Source organism: Taurulus bubalis (assembly GCF_910589615.1).
Source record: "Taurulus bubalis genome assembly, chromosome: 12".
In the NCBI taxonomy this organism is placed as follows: domain Eukaryota; kingdom Metazoa; phylum Chordata; class Actinopteri; order Perciformes; family Cottidae; genus Taurulus; species Taurulus bubalis.
This window is the reverse complement of record NC_136600.1, coordinates 26,501,541-26,521,124: the sequence shown is the minus strand read 5'-3', so window position 1 is coordinate 26,521,124 and position 19,584 is coordinate 26,501,541. Positions and strand designations below refer to the sequence as shown.

The following is a 19,584-nucleotide window of genomic DNA, read 5'->3' as shown; positions in this document are numbered from 1 at the left end:
TAGCAAGCCGTTAGAGACGGAGCGACGTGGGGATTCATGTTATTTATATTCACGCTGTTGTTATGGGAAACTCTGACACGATCAATCCATCAATCAATCAATAATTCAGTGGGGACTAATTGATTGAGTGTATTACAGCATCTTAGATGTGAAGATCTGTTTCCTTTAGTCGCTTAACGTCATTTTCTCTTCATAACGACGTCTCTCGTTAGTTTGTGGACGTTTTGAAGCTCGAAGTCGTCGAGACTTCTATACAACCAGAGGAGTCACCCCCTGGTGGTCAGTAGAGAGAAACAACTTTAACATAAGAAGCTTAGACTTCTATACAACCAGAGGAGTCGCCCCCTGGTGGTCAGCAGAGAGAATGCAGCTTTAACACATGAAGCATATACTTCTATACAACCAGAGGAGTCGCCCCCTGGTGGTCAGTAGAGAGAATGCAGCTTTAACACATGAAGCATAGACTTCTATACAACCAGAGGAGTCTCCGCCTGGTGGTCAAGAGAGAGAATGCAGCTTTAAGAAATGAAGCCTCTTTTAAATCCACTTCTGATCGTAAAAAACAACGTGGCATCGAAGCAAAAAGTGTCTCTTTTTACATTAAATTATGTTAAAAAAACTCGACCACGAAGACGAAGCGGAGCAGAAACATTCTCCGTTTGTCCGTCTTGACGTTGAGGAACTGGAACCAGCAGCTCTTCTTCACGTGTTTTTATTTCCTCGTTTCCTCGTTTCTGTTTTCAGAAAACTGTCCTCTGGCAACACAACAAGCTTCAGAGCCCGAGAAGCTCAAAGTAATTTAAAGCCAAGAAACTGGGAGACTTAGAGTGTGTGTGTGTGTGTGTGTGTGTGTGTGTGTGTGTGTGTGTGTGTGTGTGTGTGTGTGTGTGTGTGTGTGTGTGTGTGTGTCTCTCTCTCATCTTCTGGAAAATGATGTTCTGATTTCTCACCACACATTGATTAACTCACTCCATGTCTTCTTCCTCTTCCTCCTCTTCCTCCTCTTCCTCCCCCCCTCAGGCATCATCAAGCTGAGGAGGAGCCCCCCCCCGCGGCTCAGGGGTCCGCGCTACGTTCTCAACATCACCGCCACGGACGACAACGCGTCCGGCGGGCCGTTCCCGCTCAGCAGCTCCGCCCAGGTCGTCGTGGGGATCAACGACATCAACAACAACAAGCCGCTCTTCCGGGAGGTGAGAGCTCACATTATAGATATTAATACTGTTTACTGTGTGAGAGACAAAGATAGAGAGAGACACTTATTAGCGGTCCAGGTTTTACTCGTTTAGAAGCGGTTGGACGTCCTTAATGTTCAGTTCATCTCATTCAGACGATTAGAAACCCAACTCTGTTGTTTCAACTTTTATGAGATTACCCAACATGCAACCCTGAGCTAAATTACCCAACATGCAACTCAGCCAAATTACCCAACATGCAACCCTGAGCTAAATTACCCAACATGCAACCCTAAACCACATTACCCAACATGCAACTCTGATGCAATCCTAAACCACATTACCCAACATGCAACTCTGATGCAACCCTACACCACATTACCCAGCATGCAGCTCTGATGCAACCCTACACCACATTACCCAGCATGCAGCTCTGATGCGGTTGTTCCGTGTTGCTCTCAGTGTCAGAACTACAGTCTGAGCGCCGTGGTTCTGGAGAACCAGCCTCCGGGGACCTTCGTCCTGCGGGTCCAGGCCCAGGACGCCGACATGGGGGTGAACGGAGAGGTGAAGTACGGCATCATGCACCGGGACGCGGTGTCCTCCGGGTTCCACATCGACCCCGACACCGGTAGGTTCCACCTCGTGTTTTCATCTCCTGCTCTTTTCAAATAAAAGAGAGAGAGCTCAACTCGTTGTGCCTGCGCCGCCAGGTGTGATCGTCACCACGGTGAGCTTCGACCGGGAGCGCCGCCGGGAGCGCACGCTGTCGGTGACGGCCACGGACCAGGGGGAGGAGCCGCTCATCGGGATCTGCCAGATCACCGTCGACATCGGGGACCAGAACGACAACGACCCCAAGTTTGAAAACAGCCGCTACCAGTGTGAGTACTGCTCAGAATACTGCTACTACTAGTGTGAGTACAACTCAGAATACTGCTACTACTAGTGTGAGTACTGCTCAGAATACTGCTACTATTAGTGTGAGTACAACTCAGAATACTGCTACTACTAGTGTGAGTACAACTCAGAATACTGCTACTCCTAGTGTGAGTACTGCTCAGAATACTGCTACTACCAGTGTGAGTACAACTCAGAATACGGCTACTACTAGTGTGAGTACTGCTCAGAATACTGCTACTACCAGCGTGAGTACTGCTCAGAATACTGCTACTACCAGTGTGAGTACTGCTCAGAATACTGCTACTACCAGTGTGAGTACAACTCAGAATACTGCTACTACTAGTGTGAGTACTGCTCAGAATACTGCTACTACCAGTGTGAGTACTGCTCAGAATACTGCTACTACTAGTGTGAGTACTGCTCAGAATACTGCTACTACTAGTGTGAGTACAACTCAGAATACTGCTACTACCAGTGTGAGTACTGCTCAGAATACTGCTACTACCAGTGTGAGTACTGCTCAGAAAACTGCTACTACCAGTGTGAGTACTGCTCAGAATACTGCTACTACCAGTGTGAGTACTGCTCAGAATACTGCTACTACCAGTGTGAGTACTGCTCAGAATACTGCTACTACCAGTGTGAGTACAACTCAGAATACTGCTACTACCAGTGTGAGTTTTCTCTACTACTGCAATAATTCAAAAGCATGTTTTCTTTGATTAACATTTTATTTTCCGACGGTCCTTGAACACATCAAACGCTCCCGTCAGGGAAAGCAACCAAATCGAAAGCATTGAACCGCTTGCAAACACTTAGAAAATCATAAAATATATAAATTCCATTGTTTTTCTAATAAAATAAACGTGTTTTAATGATTTATGTCATAACAACTGTGTTATTCTGAAACAAAGACGATTTCTAGCTGATGCTTCTGTTTCCATAGAGGAGCAGCACTTTTATATATTACATTATTTATTATTATTTATTATATATATTTATGAGAGACAAAACGAGGCCACAGAGAGTAAAATGTTCAGAGGGTACTACTAATACTACTAGTGTACTCCTGATACTTGTACTGTGAGTAGTACTTCGGAGGGAAACAGGTGAACTCGTAATCCTGTAAAGATCTCACCACCGATCACATGTTCTCCGCCGGCTCCCGCGGGTCCAGGTTTGTTTACTACGTGTTTTGATAAGTCAGAAGTTCTGCTCGTCAGACGAGGGACTCAGAGACGCTCATTAACTATTTAGCGGAATGTTTCTGGGACATGCATATGAATCAATATTCTACTTTTCCCTGCTGAACAAAAACAATTTAAAGGATTCGGCAACTTCACCGACTCTATTTCCTGTTCAGTGTTTTAAATCACCGATCAGCTGGTTGAATCAGCAGGAGGTCACCTCACATCTTAAAGCTGCACTCTCTCTCCTGACCACCAGGGGGCGACTCCCCTGGTTGTATAGAAGTCTATCTTCATGCGTTAAAGCTGCATTCTCTCTCCTGACCACCAGGGGGCGACTCCCCTGGTTGTATAGAAGTCTATCTTCATGCGTTAAAGCTGCACTCTCTCTCCTGACCACCAGGGGGCGACTCCCCTGGTTGTATAGAAGTCTATCTTCATGCGTTAAAGCTGCACTCTCTCTCCTGACCACCAGGGGCGACTCCTCTGGTTGTATAGAAGTCTATCTGATAAACGCTAATCAATCATTCAAACAGAAGTACAAAAGCTTTATTTTTGTCTAACCTTCAACAATATCACTTTAAGGTTAATTGGTGCAACTTCATATTAATTATAAGTTAAACAGCAGAATGTTTTTGACCTTTTCTTCTCGTGGTCGCTTCACAGAAAGCTCATTAAAAACACGACGTGTGTTTTCTTCTCTTGTCTTCCTGCGTCATCGTGACGTGGTTATGCAGATGAACGTGTTATTGTTTAGCGCTGCGTTCAGCCGCCCCGAGGCTGCAGACGAGCTGCTGACGCCACGCTGTCGTCATCAGCTTGTGTTCCAGGAGCGAGGACAGACTCAGTAGCAGTTTGTTTTATTATTCAATCATTTGCACAAATACAATTTCATAAGTTGACAGTAGCAAACGGAAAACTACATTCATGTACAGTTAATCCAACCGCAGAGAGAAAAGACAAGCAAATGAAAGCCTACAGTTATCATGGCCTTTTTCTTTGTAGAAAAACACAAAAACAGGTTTTTGGTTTGTGAATTTACTTTTGTGAATATTAAATTTGGCAAATATGATGAATAAATGTATAAAAATGTTCTGTCATTACTAACAAATCCAAATATAACATGTTCAGAAAATAATACAAAATATTTGTATTGTTAATAAATTTAAAGACAGCTGCCTTCAAATATCCCACAGGAAGTCACATAAACAGCTACTTCCTGTTAGATCTGTAGGCTTCTTGTAGTTTACAGACCTCGTTCTGATTTATTCATGTGTTTGTAAATATGTATTTATGTAGGAATGTGCGTGTAGCTGCATCCTTTGATCTTTTTGTTTGTGAAAGACTTTGCAGCTTGTTTTGATGTGAGTATAAATATATTTATTGTTATTAATCACACAAGATATGTTTTGAGATTAAACCTGAGTACAACTACACAGAAAATAAGGATTTGGTAGCACTTTATAATAAGTACACAGTATTTAGCGTTAGTAAAGCATGAATAAACACTGAATTCATCCTTTATAAAGCGTTACTCCAACATGAACACTTAGTAACTCATTATGTTTATGAAGTGCATACTATTGAGTTACTAGTGAGTGTTCATGTTGGAATAATGCCGTATGAATGAATCCAGTGTTTATTCATGCTTTACTAATGCTAAATAGTGTGTAGTTATTATGAAGTGCTACCAACATGATTATATCACAACTACACAGAAAATAAGGATTTTCCACAACACGTGATGTTTGTGGTCTCTGATGTTTCCCATCATGCACTGGGCCACTTCGCGCCTGGCCCTAAAATCTGCGGCTGCCTCGCTCTCGTGAGATTATCGTTGATGACGTCAGAGCAAGTCGGACACAAATCTACCCAGCATGCATTGTGATCAGAACTTTTTTCATCCCGCTCCTCCTCGTCCTCCTCCTCCTTCTTCTCCTCTTCCTCTTCCTCCTTCTTCTCCTCTTCCTCCTCCTCCTCCTCCTCCTCTTCCTCCTCTTCCTCCTCTTTCTCCTCCTCCTCCTCCTCCTCCTCCTCTTCCTCTCCTCCTCTCAGACTTCCTGCGGGAGGACACGCCGGTGGGAACTAGTTTCCTGCGAGCGGCGGCACACGACGATGACCAGGGCAGCAACGCGGCCATCGCCTACTCGCTGTCCAATCAGGAGCCGGCGTACCTGCACATCAACCCGAGCACCGGCTGGATCTACGTCCACCACCCGATCTCCCAGGTGAGGAAAACCCAGAGGGTGACGTCACTCTGTGACACCACACATCACAGCTGCTCTGTATATTAGTATTAATTAAATTACATTAAAGTAATTGTGTTTACTTTGCCTTTCTGAGCTGTCAATCAACTGTCAATCAACTGCATGCCCCGCCCCCAGACGTCCCGGATCAGCCAGCAGATCGTGGCGTCTGACGGCGGTAACCGCAGCAGCCGGGTGGATCTCACCGTCATCATCACCAACGTGCACAACCAGCCGCCGCTGTGGGAGCAGAGCGAGTACTGGGTCACGGTGCCGGAGACCACGGCCCGGGACGCCACCATACTGGTGAGGCGCCAAGGGGGGTTCTGGGTAAACACAGCGGCAAGAGAGCGGCGTTACAGGAAGAACAGCTTTTCAAAATAAGCTTCCATCTTCACGGGACATTACTTACGTTTAGGGAATACCTGTCTGGAGCAGAGTGGGCCAGACGGCTGGGTTCTGTCCTTCTGGGTGGAGTTTGCATGTGGGTTCCCTCGGGTTCTCCGGTTCCTCCCACAGTCCACAGACATCAGCTCAGGTTAACTGGACTCTACGTTGGCTGTAGGCGTGATGGCTGTCGCTCTCTCTCTGTCTCTACGTGAGCCCTGAGGTGACACCTGTCCAAGTGAACTCTGCCTTCACCCAATGGCTCCAGCGCCCCCGACCCTGAATAGGAAAAGATGTTCGGATAATAGATAGGAATGGAAATATCTGTCTCTCTGTCTCTCTTGGTGTCAGCACGTTCAGTCGAACACACTAACACACACACTAACACACACACACACACACACACACTAACACACACACGCACACACTAACACACACACACACTAACACACACACACACACACACACACACTAACACACACACACACACACTAACACACACACACTAACACACACACTAGCACACACACACACACTAACACACACACACACACTAACACACACACACACACACACACTAACACACACACACACACTAACACACACACACACTAACACACACACACACACACACTAACACACACACACACACACACACTAACACACTAACACACACACACACACACACTAACACACACACTAACACACACACTAACACACACACACACACACTAACACACACACACACACACACTAACACACACACACTAACACACACACACACTAACACACACACACACACACACACACTAACACACACACTAACACACACACACACACACTAACACACACACACACACACAGCGTCTCCCTCGCCTCGTTAACAACATAATTAACAAACCTTATTAACGCTGCTAAATTTAAAACAACAGTCCCTCCTTACTGCAATTAACACAGCAGAGGAAGAGGAGGAGGAAGAGGAGGAGGAAGAGGAGGAGGAAGAGCAGGAGGAGGAAGATGAGGAATCTTTTTTTTGAGAAGTTTTAATCAGGCGTGTTTTCAACACAAAAGTAACTTTAAAATGTATTTTTTTTACTTCACCGGCTAAAAAATTCAAACCTAACTAAGTATTTCACGATGTTGTCACGTCCGTGTGTGTGTGTGTGTGTGTGTGTGTGTGTGTGTGTGTGTGTGTGTGTGTGTGTGTGTGTGTGTCGCTAAGTGCTGGTAAAGACATGGAAGTGATGGCCGACAGAGACGGCAGGCTGAGAGGGTTTCAGTGTTTTTTACAGGTCGTGGACATCGTTTCTCACTCAGCGTCTGTCAGCGCGCTGGAAGACACACACACACACAGTTACACACACACACACAGTTACACACACACACACACACAAAGAAAGTGACCAAGTTAGGGGACGATAATCCTGTAGTTTTTAACAGTAAAGTACTCGGGTCGAGAACACAACGCTAAAAGCTCAAACTCTCTCTCTCTTCGTCTTTAGAACAAGTTCACACAACCAGCGTCAACAAAGCAGAAACACACACACACACACACACACACACACACACACACACTGCTTCTCTTCCATGTTTTTCCCGCTCATGAAACACAGGGATGTGAGTCTGTGCCTCATAGAGATCCGATGCATTGTGTGTATTCTCTCCCCCCAGACCATCAAGGCGACCTCCCCGCTGGGCGACCCCCGGGTGACCTACGACCTTGAGGAGGGCCAGGTGCCGGAGACCAACATGCCGGTGCGCTTCTACATCAAGGCCAACCGGGCCGACGGCTCGGCGTCCATCTTGCTGGCCGAGAACCTGGACTACGAGGCCTTGCGCTTCTTCGCGCTGCGCGTGCGCGTCCAGAACGTCGCCGCCGTGCCGCTGGCGTCGTTCACCACCGTCTACGTCAACGTGACCGGTGAGGCGTCGCCGTTCAGAGACACGAAAACGTCACCAGAGGAGCCGCCTCAGGGGTCAGCTGACCGGCGCTGTTTATCGCCAATATTACGATTTTCTAGTAGGAGTGACTCTGTACAACATGGCGGAGGCTAGCTAGCAGAGCGGCGGCTGTATATTCCCCTAACGAAGTATTTCACGATCTTTTTCTAAACCTAACAAAGTATTTCACGATCTTTTTCTAAACCTAACGAAGTATTTCACGATCTTTTTCTAAACCTAACGAAGTATTTCACGATCTTTTTCTAAACCTAGCAAAGAATTTCACGATCTTTTTCTAAACCTAACGATCTTTTTCTAAACCTAACGAAGTATTTCACGATCTTTTTCTAAACCTAACGAAGTATTTCACGATCTTTTTCTAAACCTAGCAAAGAATTTCACGATCTTTTTCTAAACCTAACGATCTTTTTCTAAACCTAACAAAGTATTTCACGATCTTTTTCTAAACCAAACGAAGTATTTCACGATCTTTTTCTAAACCTAGCAAAGAATTTCACGATCTTTTTCTAAACCTAACAAAGTATTTCACGATCTTTTTCTAAACCTAACGAAGTATTTCACGATCTTTTTCTAAACCTAACGATCTTTTTCTAAACCTAACGAAGTATTTCACGATCTTTTTCTAAACCTAACGAAGTATTTCACGATCTTTTTCTAAACCTAACGAAGTATTTCACGATCTTTTTCTAAACCTAACGAAGTATTTCACGATCTTTTTCTAAACCTAGCAAAGAATTTCACGATCTTTTTCTAAACCTAGCAAAGAATTTCACGATCTTTTTCTAAACCTAACGATCTTTTTCTAAACCTAACGAAGTATTTCACGATCTTTTTCTGAACCGAACGAAGTATTTCACGATCTTTTTCAAAACCTAACGAAGTATTTCACGATCTTTTTCTAAACCTAACGAAGTATTTCACGATCTTTTTCTAAACCTAACGAAGTATTTCACGATCTTTTTCTAAACCTAGCAAAGAATTTCACGATCTTTTTCTAAACCTAACGATCTTTTTCTAAACCTAACGAAGTATTTCACGATCTTTTTCTAAACCTAACAAAGTATTTCACGATCTTTTTCTAAACCTAGCAAAGAATTTCACGATCTTTTTCTAAACCTAACGATCTTTTTCTAAACCTAACGAAGTATTTCACGATCTTTTTCTAAACCTAACGAAGTATTTCACGATCTTTTTCTAAACCTAGCAAAGAATTTCACGATCTTTTTCTAAACCTAACGATCTTTTTCTAAACCTAACGAAGTATTTCACGATCTTTTTCTAAACCTAACGAAGTATTTCACGATCTTTTTCTAAACCTAGCAAAGAATTTCACGATCTTTTTCTAAACCTAACGATCTTTTTCTAACCCTAACGAAGTATTTCACGATCTTTTTCGACACCAAACGGGAGCAGTCCGGCTTCAACACAACACAACACAACAACAACACAACAACACAACACAACAACACAACAACACAACAACAACACAACAACAACAACACAACAACACAACAACACAACAACAACACAACACAACAACACAACAACACAACAACAACAACACAACAACAACACAACAACAACACAACAACACAACAACACAACAACAACACAACAACACAACAACAACAACACAACAACACAACACAACAACACAACAACACAACAACAACACAACAACACAACAACAACAACACAACAACACAACAACACAACAACAACACAACACAACAACACAACAACACAACAACAACACAACAACAACAACACAACAACACAACAACAACACAACAACACAACAACACAACACAACAACACAACAACAACACAATGATGAACTCCTTCTCTCTCTCCTCAGACGTGAACGACAACGTTCCCTTCTTCCTGTCCTCCACCTACGAGGCCACGGTGCCTGAAGGAGCTCAGATCGGAACCTCAGTGGCTCAAGTGTCGGCCTCAGACCTGGACTCTGGTCTCCATGGGAGGGTGAGGTCTTCTTCTTCTTCTTCTTCTTCTTCTTCTTCTTCTTCTTCTTCTTCTTCTTCTTCTTCTTCTTCTTCTTCTTCTTCAACGTTTTCCTCATCCTCCTCCTCTTCTTTAACATTCTCCTCCTCCTCCTCCTCTTCCTCCTCTTCTTCAACGTTACCATCCTCTCCTCTTCTTCAACATTTTTCTCCTCCTCCTCCTCTTCCTCCTCTTCTTCAACGTTACCATCCTCCTCCTCTTCTTCAACATTTTCCTCTTCTTCTTCAACGTGTTCCTCCTCCTCTTCTTCAACGTGTTCCTCCTCCTCTTCTTCTTCAACATGTTCCTCTTCCTCTTCTTCTTCAACATGTTCCTCCTCTTCTTCTTCAACATGTTCCTCCTCTTCTTCTTCAACATGTTCCTCCTCCTCTTCTTCTTCAACATGTTCCTCCTCCTCCTCCTCTTCCTCCTCTTCCTCCTCCTCTTCTTCTTCTTCAACATGTTCCTCCTCTTCTTCTTCAACGTGTTCCTCCTCCTCTTCTTCAACGTGTTCCTCCTCCTCCTCTTCCTCCTCCTCTTCCTCCTCCTCTTCTTCTTCAACATGTTCCTCCTCCTCTTCTTCTTCAACATGTTCCTCCTCCTCCTCCTCTTCCTCTTCCTCCTCTTCCTCCTCCTCTTCTTCTTCTTCAACGTGTTCCTCCTCCTCTTCTTCAACGTGTTCCTCCTCCTCCTCCTCTTCCTCCTCCTCTTCTTCTTCAACATGTTCCTCCTCTTCCTCAGGTCCAGTACGTGATCCTGAAGGACGAGAGCGGTGACTCCCAGTTCTTCGGCATCGACCCGCTGAGCGGCGTCCTCGTGACGCGAGCGTCCTTCGACCGCGAGCAGAAGGCGTCCTACCTGATCGAGGTCCAGTCCCAGGACGGCTCCGGGTCGGCCCGGCCGGGCCAGCAGGGCGGGCCCAACACCGGTACCGCCCTTTATTCTGCCTTTACTAAGGAACCGACCCGGTACCGCCCTCTATTCTGCTCTTACTAAGGAACCGACCCGGTACCGCCCTCTATTCTGCCTTTACTAAGGAACCGACCCGGTACCGCCCTTTATTCTGCTTTTACTAAGGAACCGACCCGGTACCGCCCTCTATTCTGCTTTTACTAAGGAACCGACCCGGTACCCGCCCTCTATTCTGCCTTTACTAAGGAACCGACCCGGTACCGCCCTTTATTCTGCTTTTACTAAGGAACCGACCCGGTACCGCCCTCTATTCTGCTCTTACTAAGGAACCGACCCGGTACCGCCCTTTATTCTGCTTTTACTAAGGAACCGACCCGGTACCGCCCTCTATTCTGCTTTTACTAAGGAACCGACCCGGTACCGCCCTTTATTCTGCTTTTACTAAGGAACCGACCCGGTACCGCCCTTTATTCTGCTTTTACTAAGGAACCGACCCGGTACCGCCCTCTATTCTGCTTTTACTAAGGAACCGACCCGGTACCGCCCTCTATTCTGCCTTTACTAAGGAACCGACCCGGTACCGCCCTTTATTCTGCTTTTACTAAGGAACCGACCCGGTACCGCCCTCTATTCTGCCTTTACTAAGGAACCGACCCGGTACCGCCCTTTATTCTGCTTTTACTAAGGAACCGACCCGGTACCGCCCTCTATTCTGCTTTTAAAGGAGAGGAAATGAAAGAAAGAAATGAAAATACTTTTTGTTTCTTATTGAAACTTCTGCAGAAAGAGAAGCTCCGTTTTAAAATATTAATGCAGTTTAAAACTTAATCAAAATGCTCGAAAACTCGAATCCTCAGTTTTCCTGCTAAAGTCCTTTCAAAATAAAATAAACTTCCATGTTCACAGGAAAGGACTGAGTGAGTTTAGAAAAGATGGCGTCAACGTCGACACTGAATATGTTTGTTTATTGTTTATTGTTATGATAAAAAAAATGTATAAATGAAAAAGAGACGTTGATTCTTTAGACCACAGAAGAAGAGATGATGATGATGATGATGATGATGATGATGATGATGATGTGTCCCTCAGACACGGCGTACGTCAGGATCTTCGTCACCGACGTCAACGACAACGCTCCAGCCTTCGCCCGGCCGGCGTACGAGGTGAGCGTTGAGGAAGACGAGGAGGTCGGCTTCGTCCTCATCACTGTGACCGCCAACGACGAAGACGAAGGTGAGCTGCAGCTGTCTGGTTTCCTTCACTTGTTTCCTCCTCTGGTTTCCTTCTCTTGTTCTCTTCTCTGTTCTCTTCAGCCCTCTATTCCTACCTCCTTCTCTCCTTTCTATTCCTCCACTCCTCTTCCCCCTCTCCTCTTCCTCTTCCTCCTTTCAGCTCGTTCGTAACTGCTGTTGCTCCCTTGAGGTCGACGTTGTTGATGTTTGTCTCTTTGTTTGTCTTCGTCCCTCATTCCTCCTCTTCCTCCTCCTTCTCCTCTTCCTCCTCCTCCGCTCCAACCAATAAGCAGCAGGCGGCAAAAAAAAGAAAAGATGAAGAAGAAGATCTCTGAACAACCAAACAAGCGCCTCTCGTCTTAATGACGGCGGCCTCGGGGGTTTCTTCTCTGAGTGACGTCTGAATATTTACTTTATTTATTCATTTAAAATCTTCTTCTCACTTCCTGTTCTTTTCTGGTTCCAACGAGATGTGAGTTTGTGTCACTGCGAGTCAGCTGGTGGGAGGAGTCAGCTGGTGGGAGGAGTCAGCTGGTGGGAGGAGCCACGTGACTTACATATATAACTATAAATACACCTATATATAAATATATATATATATATATATATACATAATTTATATTTTTGCATATTCATCCTCATACAACGGTTCCTACACACAAACAGACACACAATGTGTGTGTGTGTCTGTTTGTGTGTAGGTACCGTTGTATGAGTGTGTGTGTTGATAATGACCTTCTGTCACGACATAAACTGGAGGTCAGACGAACACAACTAGAGCAGAAACACACACACACACACACACACACACACACACACACACACAGACAGACAGACAGACAGACAGACAGACAGACAGACAGACAGATTTGGGGTTTGTTGGAATTTGTATTTGTGATGTTGGGCTATATAAAATAAGCAGAATTGAATGTGTGTGTGTGTGTGTGTGTGTGTGTGTGTGTGTGTGTGTGTGTGTGTGTGTGTGTGTGTGTGTGTGTGTGTGTGTGTGTGTGGACCCGTCCTAAAGCTGATTAGACGCAGCATCTTTTGTCTTCTTCAGGATCCGTTTCATCCTCCGAGTGGAAAATTTGCCGAACTAAGTGCGTCTGGTAATGAGATCAAGAGGCGTTTTTATAATTTCGCTGAGTTTGGTGTTTCAGTTTAGTGTCGCCCCGGGGTTTAGAGCGCACACACACACACACGCACACACACACACACACACACGCACACACACACACACACACACACACACACACACACACACACTGCTGCATGAAGCTGAGTGGTAATGAGGGCTTGTGATGTTTCTGTGCAGACAGAAGATGAAGACGCTGGAAAGTTTTTTGTTTTTTTCAAATAACTTGATCCTGTTAAAGTCTTCATCCGTCTTTCATCGGTATATATACATGTATATATATTTAAATATATATACATGTATATATATTTAAATATATATATGTATATATATATATATATATATATATGTATATTTAAATGTATATATATATTTATATATATACATGTATATATGTTTAAATATATATGTATATATATATTTAAATATATATGTGTATATATATATATTTAAATATATATGTATACACATATATATATTTAAATAGGTACATCATTATATATGTTTTTATATATTTATACATCTATCTATAGATGTGTTTATATATGTATATATTTAAATATGTATTTATATATGCATATATGTTTATATATATATATACATATATATATATATATTCATAATTAATGTATATATATGTATATTTATATATATGTGTGTATATATATATATATATGTGTTTATGTATATATTTATATGTTGCCGTATATACGCCTGTATGACGCTACAATGTTAGCGTAGCATAGCACTGATAGAACCAGACTCAAAGAAAAATGTTTTCTTTCTGCAAATCAGCACCAATATTTCATTTTCCGGCATCTTTTTTATCCGCTTTGTGCAATTAAATCACAGCGAATGTGTTCATGTTGGGTTTGCATTGCTGCAGTAACCAGAAGACGTTCTGAACCCAGACAGGACGGCGTTCAGAGACTAACATGAACAAAGAAGCACGAGAGGTTATTTCAGTGACTGATGGAACGTTGTCTATCAGCTCAAAGCCGGCGTTAGTGGGAAGGAACGGACACACAGTTAACATATTATATTACACAGAGCATCGGGCTTTATGAGATGTGACACATGCATGTATTATTTAGTCAGAGTATGTATATGTATAGAGCCTTCAGTGTGACAGCCCCCACACTCTGGAACTCTCTCCCCATAGAGCTCCGCAACACACCGTCTCTGGACACCTTCAAAAAACTCCTCAAAACTCACCTCTTCACCAAAGCCTATGTCCTCTAGCTACTGTTGCATTTGTTATGTTTATTTATGTCTTTGTTATGCGTCCTTGGGTTTCATGAAAGGCGCTATATAAATCCTAGCTATTATTATTATTATTATTATTATGTCAGAGTCTTCAGAAACATCTGAGTCCTAATTATGATTTAATGTGTTAAAGCTGCATTCTCTCTCCTGACCACCAGGGGGCGACCCCTTTGGTTGTATAGAAGTCTATGCGTCATGTGTTGAAGCTGCATTCTCTCTCCTGACCACCAGGGTGACTCCTGTGGTTGTATAGAAGTACATGCTTCATGTGTTAAAGCTGCATTCTCTCTCCTGACCACCAGGGGATGACCCCTCTGGTTGTATAGAAGCCCCTCGTCACCTTTTTTAAAAAGCATAAATCTTCCTTCAGGTGTTTTGTGAAGAACCTTGAAGGAAGTCAAAGGCGCAAAAATTAGTCATTTGAGGGGACGTTCCTCTGAAAAGATGAGTAAAAGAAAACGTTGCTGCAGTTTGTCCCGCAGCTCATCTAATGCAGGTTTTTAAAATGGAAATTAAACTTTTTCCTCCAGTGAAGTATTTTCCCCCGCAGACCGTCGACCTGCAGACGACGCTCAGGGACGACTTCACCCTCCGGTCCTCCTCAGGAGCGGAGATCTGACCTCAATCTGACGGGGTTTTTTTGGGGCCTCCTGCTAGGTTTTGAGTTAAATCAACACTGTGTGTGTGTGTGTGTGTGTGTGTGTGTGTGTGTGTGTGTGTGTGTGTGTGTGTGTGTGTGTGCCCATATGGCCGGTCTGATCATTAGAGAATCTGCCGGAGGCACAAAACCGCTGGAGCTGCTCACACACACATTTACACAAACACACACACACTCAGAGTGTCACGACGCATAGTGCTCAGAGGGCGGTGACGGACCGGTGCACTTAAGCTCCACACACACACACACACACACACACACACACACACACACACACACACACACACACACACACACATGCACACACACACACACTCTCCCGTGTGTTAATGAAGGTCCTCCATGTCTCTACAGATGGTGTTTGTCTCCTTGAGACCGGACCCTGACAGACCTGCCTCTGGGCTCTGAACACACGTGTGTGTGTGTGTGTGTGTGTGTCTGTGTGTGTGTGTGTGTGTGTGTGTGTGTGTGTGTGTGTGTGTGTGGCATTTATTTACTTCATCGGGAAAAGAAGGGCAGAGGAAGGAAAGAGTGGAAAGGAAATGAGGAGATAAAGTCCAAGGAAAGAGAAGTTTAGAGGACAGAGAAGGAGGGAGGAAACGAAAGAGCGAAGATGCCAGAAAAGGAAAAGGGGGCAGAACCAACACTACCTCTTTAGTCCACAGGGGGCGCTAGAACCAACACTACCTCTTTAGTCCACAGGGGGCGCTAGAACCAACACTACCTCTTTAGTCCACAGGGGGCAGAACGAACACTACCTCTTTAGTCCACAGGGGACACCAGAACCAACACTACCTCTTTAGTCCACAGGGGACACCAGAACCAACACTACCTCTTTAGTCCACAGGGGACACCAGAACCAACACTACCTCTTTAGTCCACAGGGGACACCAGAACCAACACTACCTCTTTAGTCCACAGGGGGCACTAGAACCAACACTACCTCTTTAGTCCAAAGGGGACACCAGAACCAACACTACCTCTTTAGTCCACAGGGGACACCAGAACCAACACTACCTCTTTAGTCCACAGGGGGCAGAACGAACACTACCTCTTTAGTCCACAGGGGACACCAGAACCAACACTACCTCTTTAGTCCACAGGGGACACCAGAACCAACACTACCTCTTTAGTCCACAGGGGGCAGAACGAACACTACCTCTTTAGTCCACAGGGGACACCAGAACCAACACTACGTCTTTAGTCCACAGGGGACACCAGAACCAACACTACCTCTTTAGTCCACAGGGGGCACTAGAACCAACACTACCTCTTTAGTCCACAGGGGGCGCTAGAACCAACACTACCTCTTTAGTCCACAGGGGGCACTAGAACCAACACTACCTCTTTAGTCCACAGGGGGCACCAGAACCAACACTACCTCTTTAGTCCACAGGGGGCACCAGAACCAACACTACCTCTTTAGTCCACAGGGGGCACTAGAACCAACACTACCTCTTTAGTCCACAGGGGGCAGAACCAACACTACCTCTTTAGTCCACAGGGGGCACTAGAACCAACACTACCTCTTTAGTCCACAGGGGGCACCAGAACCAACACTACCTCTTTAGTCCACAGGGGGCACCAGAACCAACACTACCTCTTTAGTCCACAGGGGGCACTAGAACCAACACTACCTCTTTAGTCCACAGGGGGCACTAGAACCAACACTACCTCTTTAGTCCACAGGGGGCACCAGAACCAACACTACCTCTTTAGTCCACAGGGGGCACCAGAACCAACACTACCTCTTTAGTCCACAGGGGGCACTAGAACCAACACTACCTCTTTAGTCCACAGGGGGCAGAACCAACACTACCTCTTTAGTCCACAGGGGGCCCTAGAACCAACACTACCTCTTTAGTCCACAGGGGGCAGAACTAACACTACCTCTTTAGTCCACAGGGGGCAGAACCAACACTACCTCTTTAGTCCACAGGGGGCAGAACCAACACTACCTCTTTAGTCCACAGGGGGCACCAGAACCAACACTAAAGTCAAAGTTCTTCACGGTAGCTTTGAATCCAACAGAAACCTCAGAACCCAACTCACGCTGACCTCCACTTCCTTTCACTTCGTTTCCTCCTGACCTCCGCTTCCTTTCCTTTCAGGCGCCAACGCCAAGCTGCGCTACCAGATCACGTCGGGCAACAGCATGGGTGCGTTCGACGTGGAGCCCGAGGTGGGCAGCATCTTCGTGGCGCGGCCGCTGGACTTCGAGGCGGAGCGGCGGTTCGAGCTCCGGCTGGTTGCGTCCGACGGGAAGTGGGAGAACGAGACGCTGGTGGAGGTCACGGTGCTGAACCGCAACGACGAGGCGCCCGTCTTCAGCCGCACGGAGTATCGGGCCAACGTGACGGAGGAGCGCCTCCTGCTGCCCGTGCTGCTGCTGGAGGTCAGTGCTATGGGAGGAGGAGGAAGAGGAGGAGAAGGAGGAGGAGGAGGAGGAAGAGGAAGAAGAGGAGGAGGAGCACCTGTTTACTGTGTGAGGAGGAGGAGCACCTCCTGGTTACTGTGGTCTTCTTCTCCTCTTCATCCTTCTTCTTCTTCTTCTTCTTCTTCTTCTTCTTCTTCTTCTTCTTCTTCTTCTTCTTCTTCTTCTTCTCATCATCCTCATCCTTCTTCTCTTCTTCTTCTTCTTCTTCTTCTTCTTCTTCTTCTTCTTCTTCTTCTTCTTCTTCTTCTTCTCCTCTTCATCCTTCTTCTCTTTATCCTCTTTATCCTCTTCATCCTCTTCTTCTTCTTCTTCTTCTTCTTCTTCTTCTTCTTCTTCTTCTTCTTCTTCTTCTTCTTTTTCTTCTTCATCCTCTTCCTCCTCATCCTCCTCCTCCTTCTTCCTCTCCTCCTCATGCTCATCCTTCTTCCTCTCCTCCTCATCCTCATCCTTCTTCCTCTCCTCCTCCTCCTCATCCTTCTTCTCCTCTTCCTTCTTCTTCTCCTCCTCTTCTTCATCCTCATCTTCTCCTCTCCCTCTCCTCCTCTTCCTTCTTTTTCTTCTCCTTCTCCCCCTCCTCCTTCTCCTCCTCTTCATCCTCCTCCTCCTCCTCCTCTTCCTCCTTCTTGCTCCACCTTTTCGTCACATCTCTCTCCGGTAATGTGCAATGTGCCACCGAGCTAAATCAGATCAGAGAGGTGGAAGTGTGAAGGGGGGAGGAGTGATACCCCCGTCAAGAGAGACACACACACACACACACACACACACACACACACACACACAACACACACACACTTTTCCAATGTTGGAATTGATTTGATGTGCGCTCGGTTTCCTCTCCACAGTTGTGTTTGAGCCCCGTGTGTTAATGCAATACAGCAGAGGAGAGAAGAGGAGGAGGAGGAAGAGGAGGAGGAGGAGGAGGGAGGGGAGGAAATCTAATTTGGAAAGAATATATTTTGTGACTTCACCTGCGCGGCTGCCTCCTCTTCCTCCTCCTCCTCTGTGGCGCTGCGACAGCTCATCTTCAATCTCGTCTACCTGCATCAGGCTGTCAGGGACTTCAAAGGCTTCAGTAAACAAACTCTCCGGTGAGGAGCGAGCAGAAGAAAGGCTAAAAGTCGACTTTCTCTTCTGCTTTCGCTGCCGTCTATTAACTTTTAATTGCATTGTGTGTCTGCAGAATGTTCCTCCTGTGTTGGGGATCAGCTTCCTGCCTCAACTATCTGCTTGACATTTGTATACATGAGGAAAATAAAGCAATTCAACCGGGGGTTTTGATAAGAAAAGAGAATAAAATAAAGGTTTTGGAGATTTTGATAAATGCCTTACCCGAGAACACTAACGTTAAAAATAGTCACACCATCACTATCGTCGGGTATATTTCACCCGATATAATGTACCTGATAAAATATACTTATTTTTTACCCTATAAAACTTCTCAGAAAACGATAAACAGGTATCATGGCGGGGATCCTGAAAAAAGGTTCAAAATCAGGTGAAACATTAGGGAATCGTCAATAAAACATGATTAAAAATATAAATAAAGGAGCTATAAACTTGTTCTTTGGTCCACATGTTCCTGGGACATGTGAGTCTTGTCCTGTGAAGGAAAAGTCTCCTTCAATGTTAAAACACATCGAAATGTTTTCACCGTCTATCACTAACGTCGGGTGAAAATCACCTGAACACGTGAAGGTTGAAAAAACAAAGATTGGAGCAGAGAGACATGCCCACCTTCAATAAGACACGTCTACCTTCAATAAGACACGCCCACCTTCAATAAGACATGCCCACCTTCAATAAGACACGTCTACCTTCAATAAGACACGCCCACCTTCAATAAGACACGTCTACCTTCAATAAGACACGCCCACCTTCAATAAGACATGACCACCTTCAATAAGACACGTCTACCTTCAATAAGACACGCCCACCTTCAATAAGACATGACCACCTTCAATAAGACACACCTACCTTCAATAAGACACGTCTACCTTCAATAAGACACGCCCACCTTCAATAAGACACGCCCACCTTCAATAAGACACGCCCACCTTCAATAAGACATGACCCCCTTCAA

At 45.1% G+C, this 19,584-nt stretch overlaps 1 protein-coding gene across 1 annotated transcript in view; it reads left to right on the top strand.

Annotated features, from left to right (window-relative positions):
- Positions 1-19,584, top strand: part of LOC306744712 (neural-cadherin) — a gene marked incomplete at both ends in the record, with an annotated part of 89,577 nt that overhangs the window by 51,308 nt on the left and 18,685 nt on the right. The window contains 10 exons of the mRNA XM_079227394.1: positions 1,021-1,193; positions 1,638-1,806; positions 1,889-2,059; positions 5,321-5,493; positions 5,650-5,817; positions 7,570-7,819; positions 9,719-9,846; positions 10,606-10,792; positions 11,866-12,009; positions 17,179-17,462. Of these exons, the coding sequence (XP_079083520.1) occupies positions 1,021-1,193; positions 1,638-1,806; positions 1,889-2,059; positions 5,321-5,493; positions 5,650-5,817; positions 7,570-7,819; positions 9,719-9,846; positions 10,606-10,792; positions 11,866-12,009; positions 17,179-17,462 (1,847 nt within the window). The remainder of the gene's footprint in view (positions 1-1,020; positions 1,194-1,637; positions 1,807-1,888; positions 2,060-5,320; positions 5,494-5,649; positions 5,818-7,569; positions 7,820-9,718; positions 9,847-10,605; positions 10,793-11,865; positions 12,010-17,178; positions 17,463-19,584) is intronic.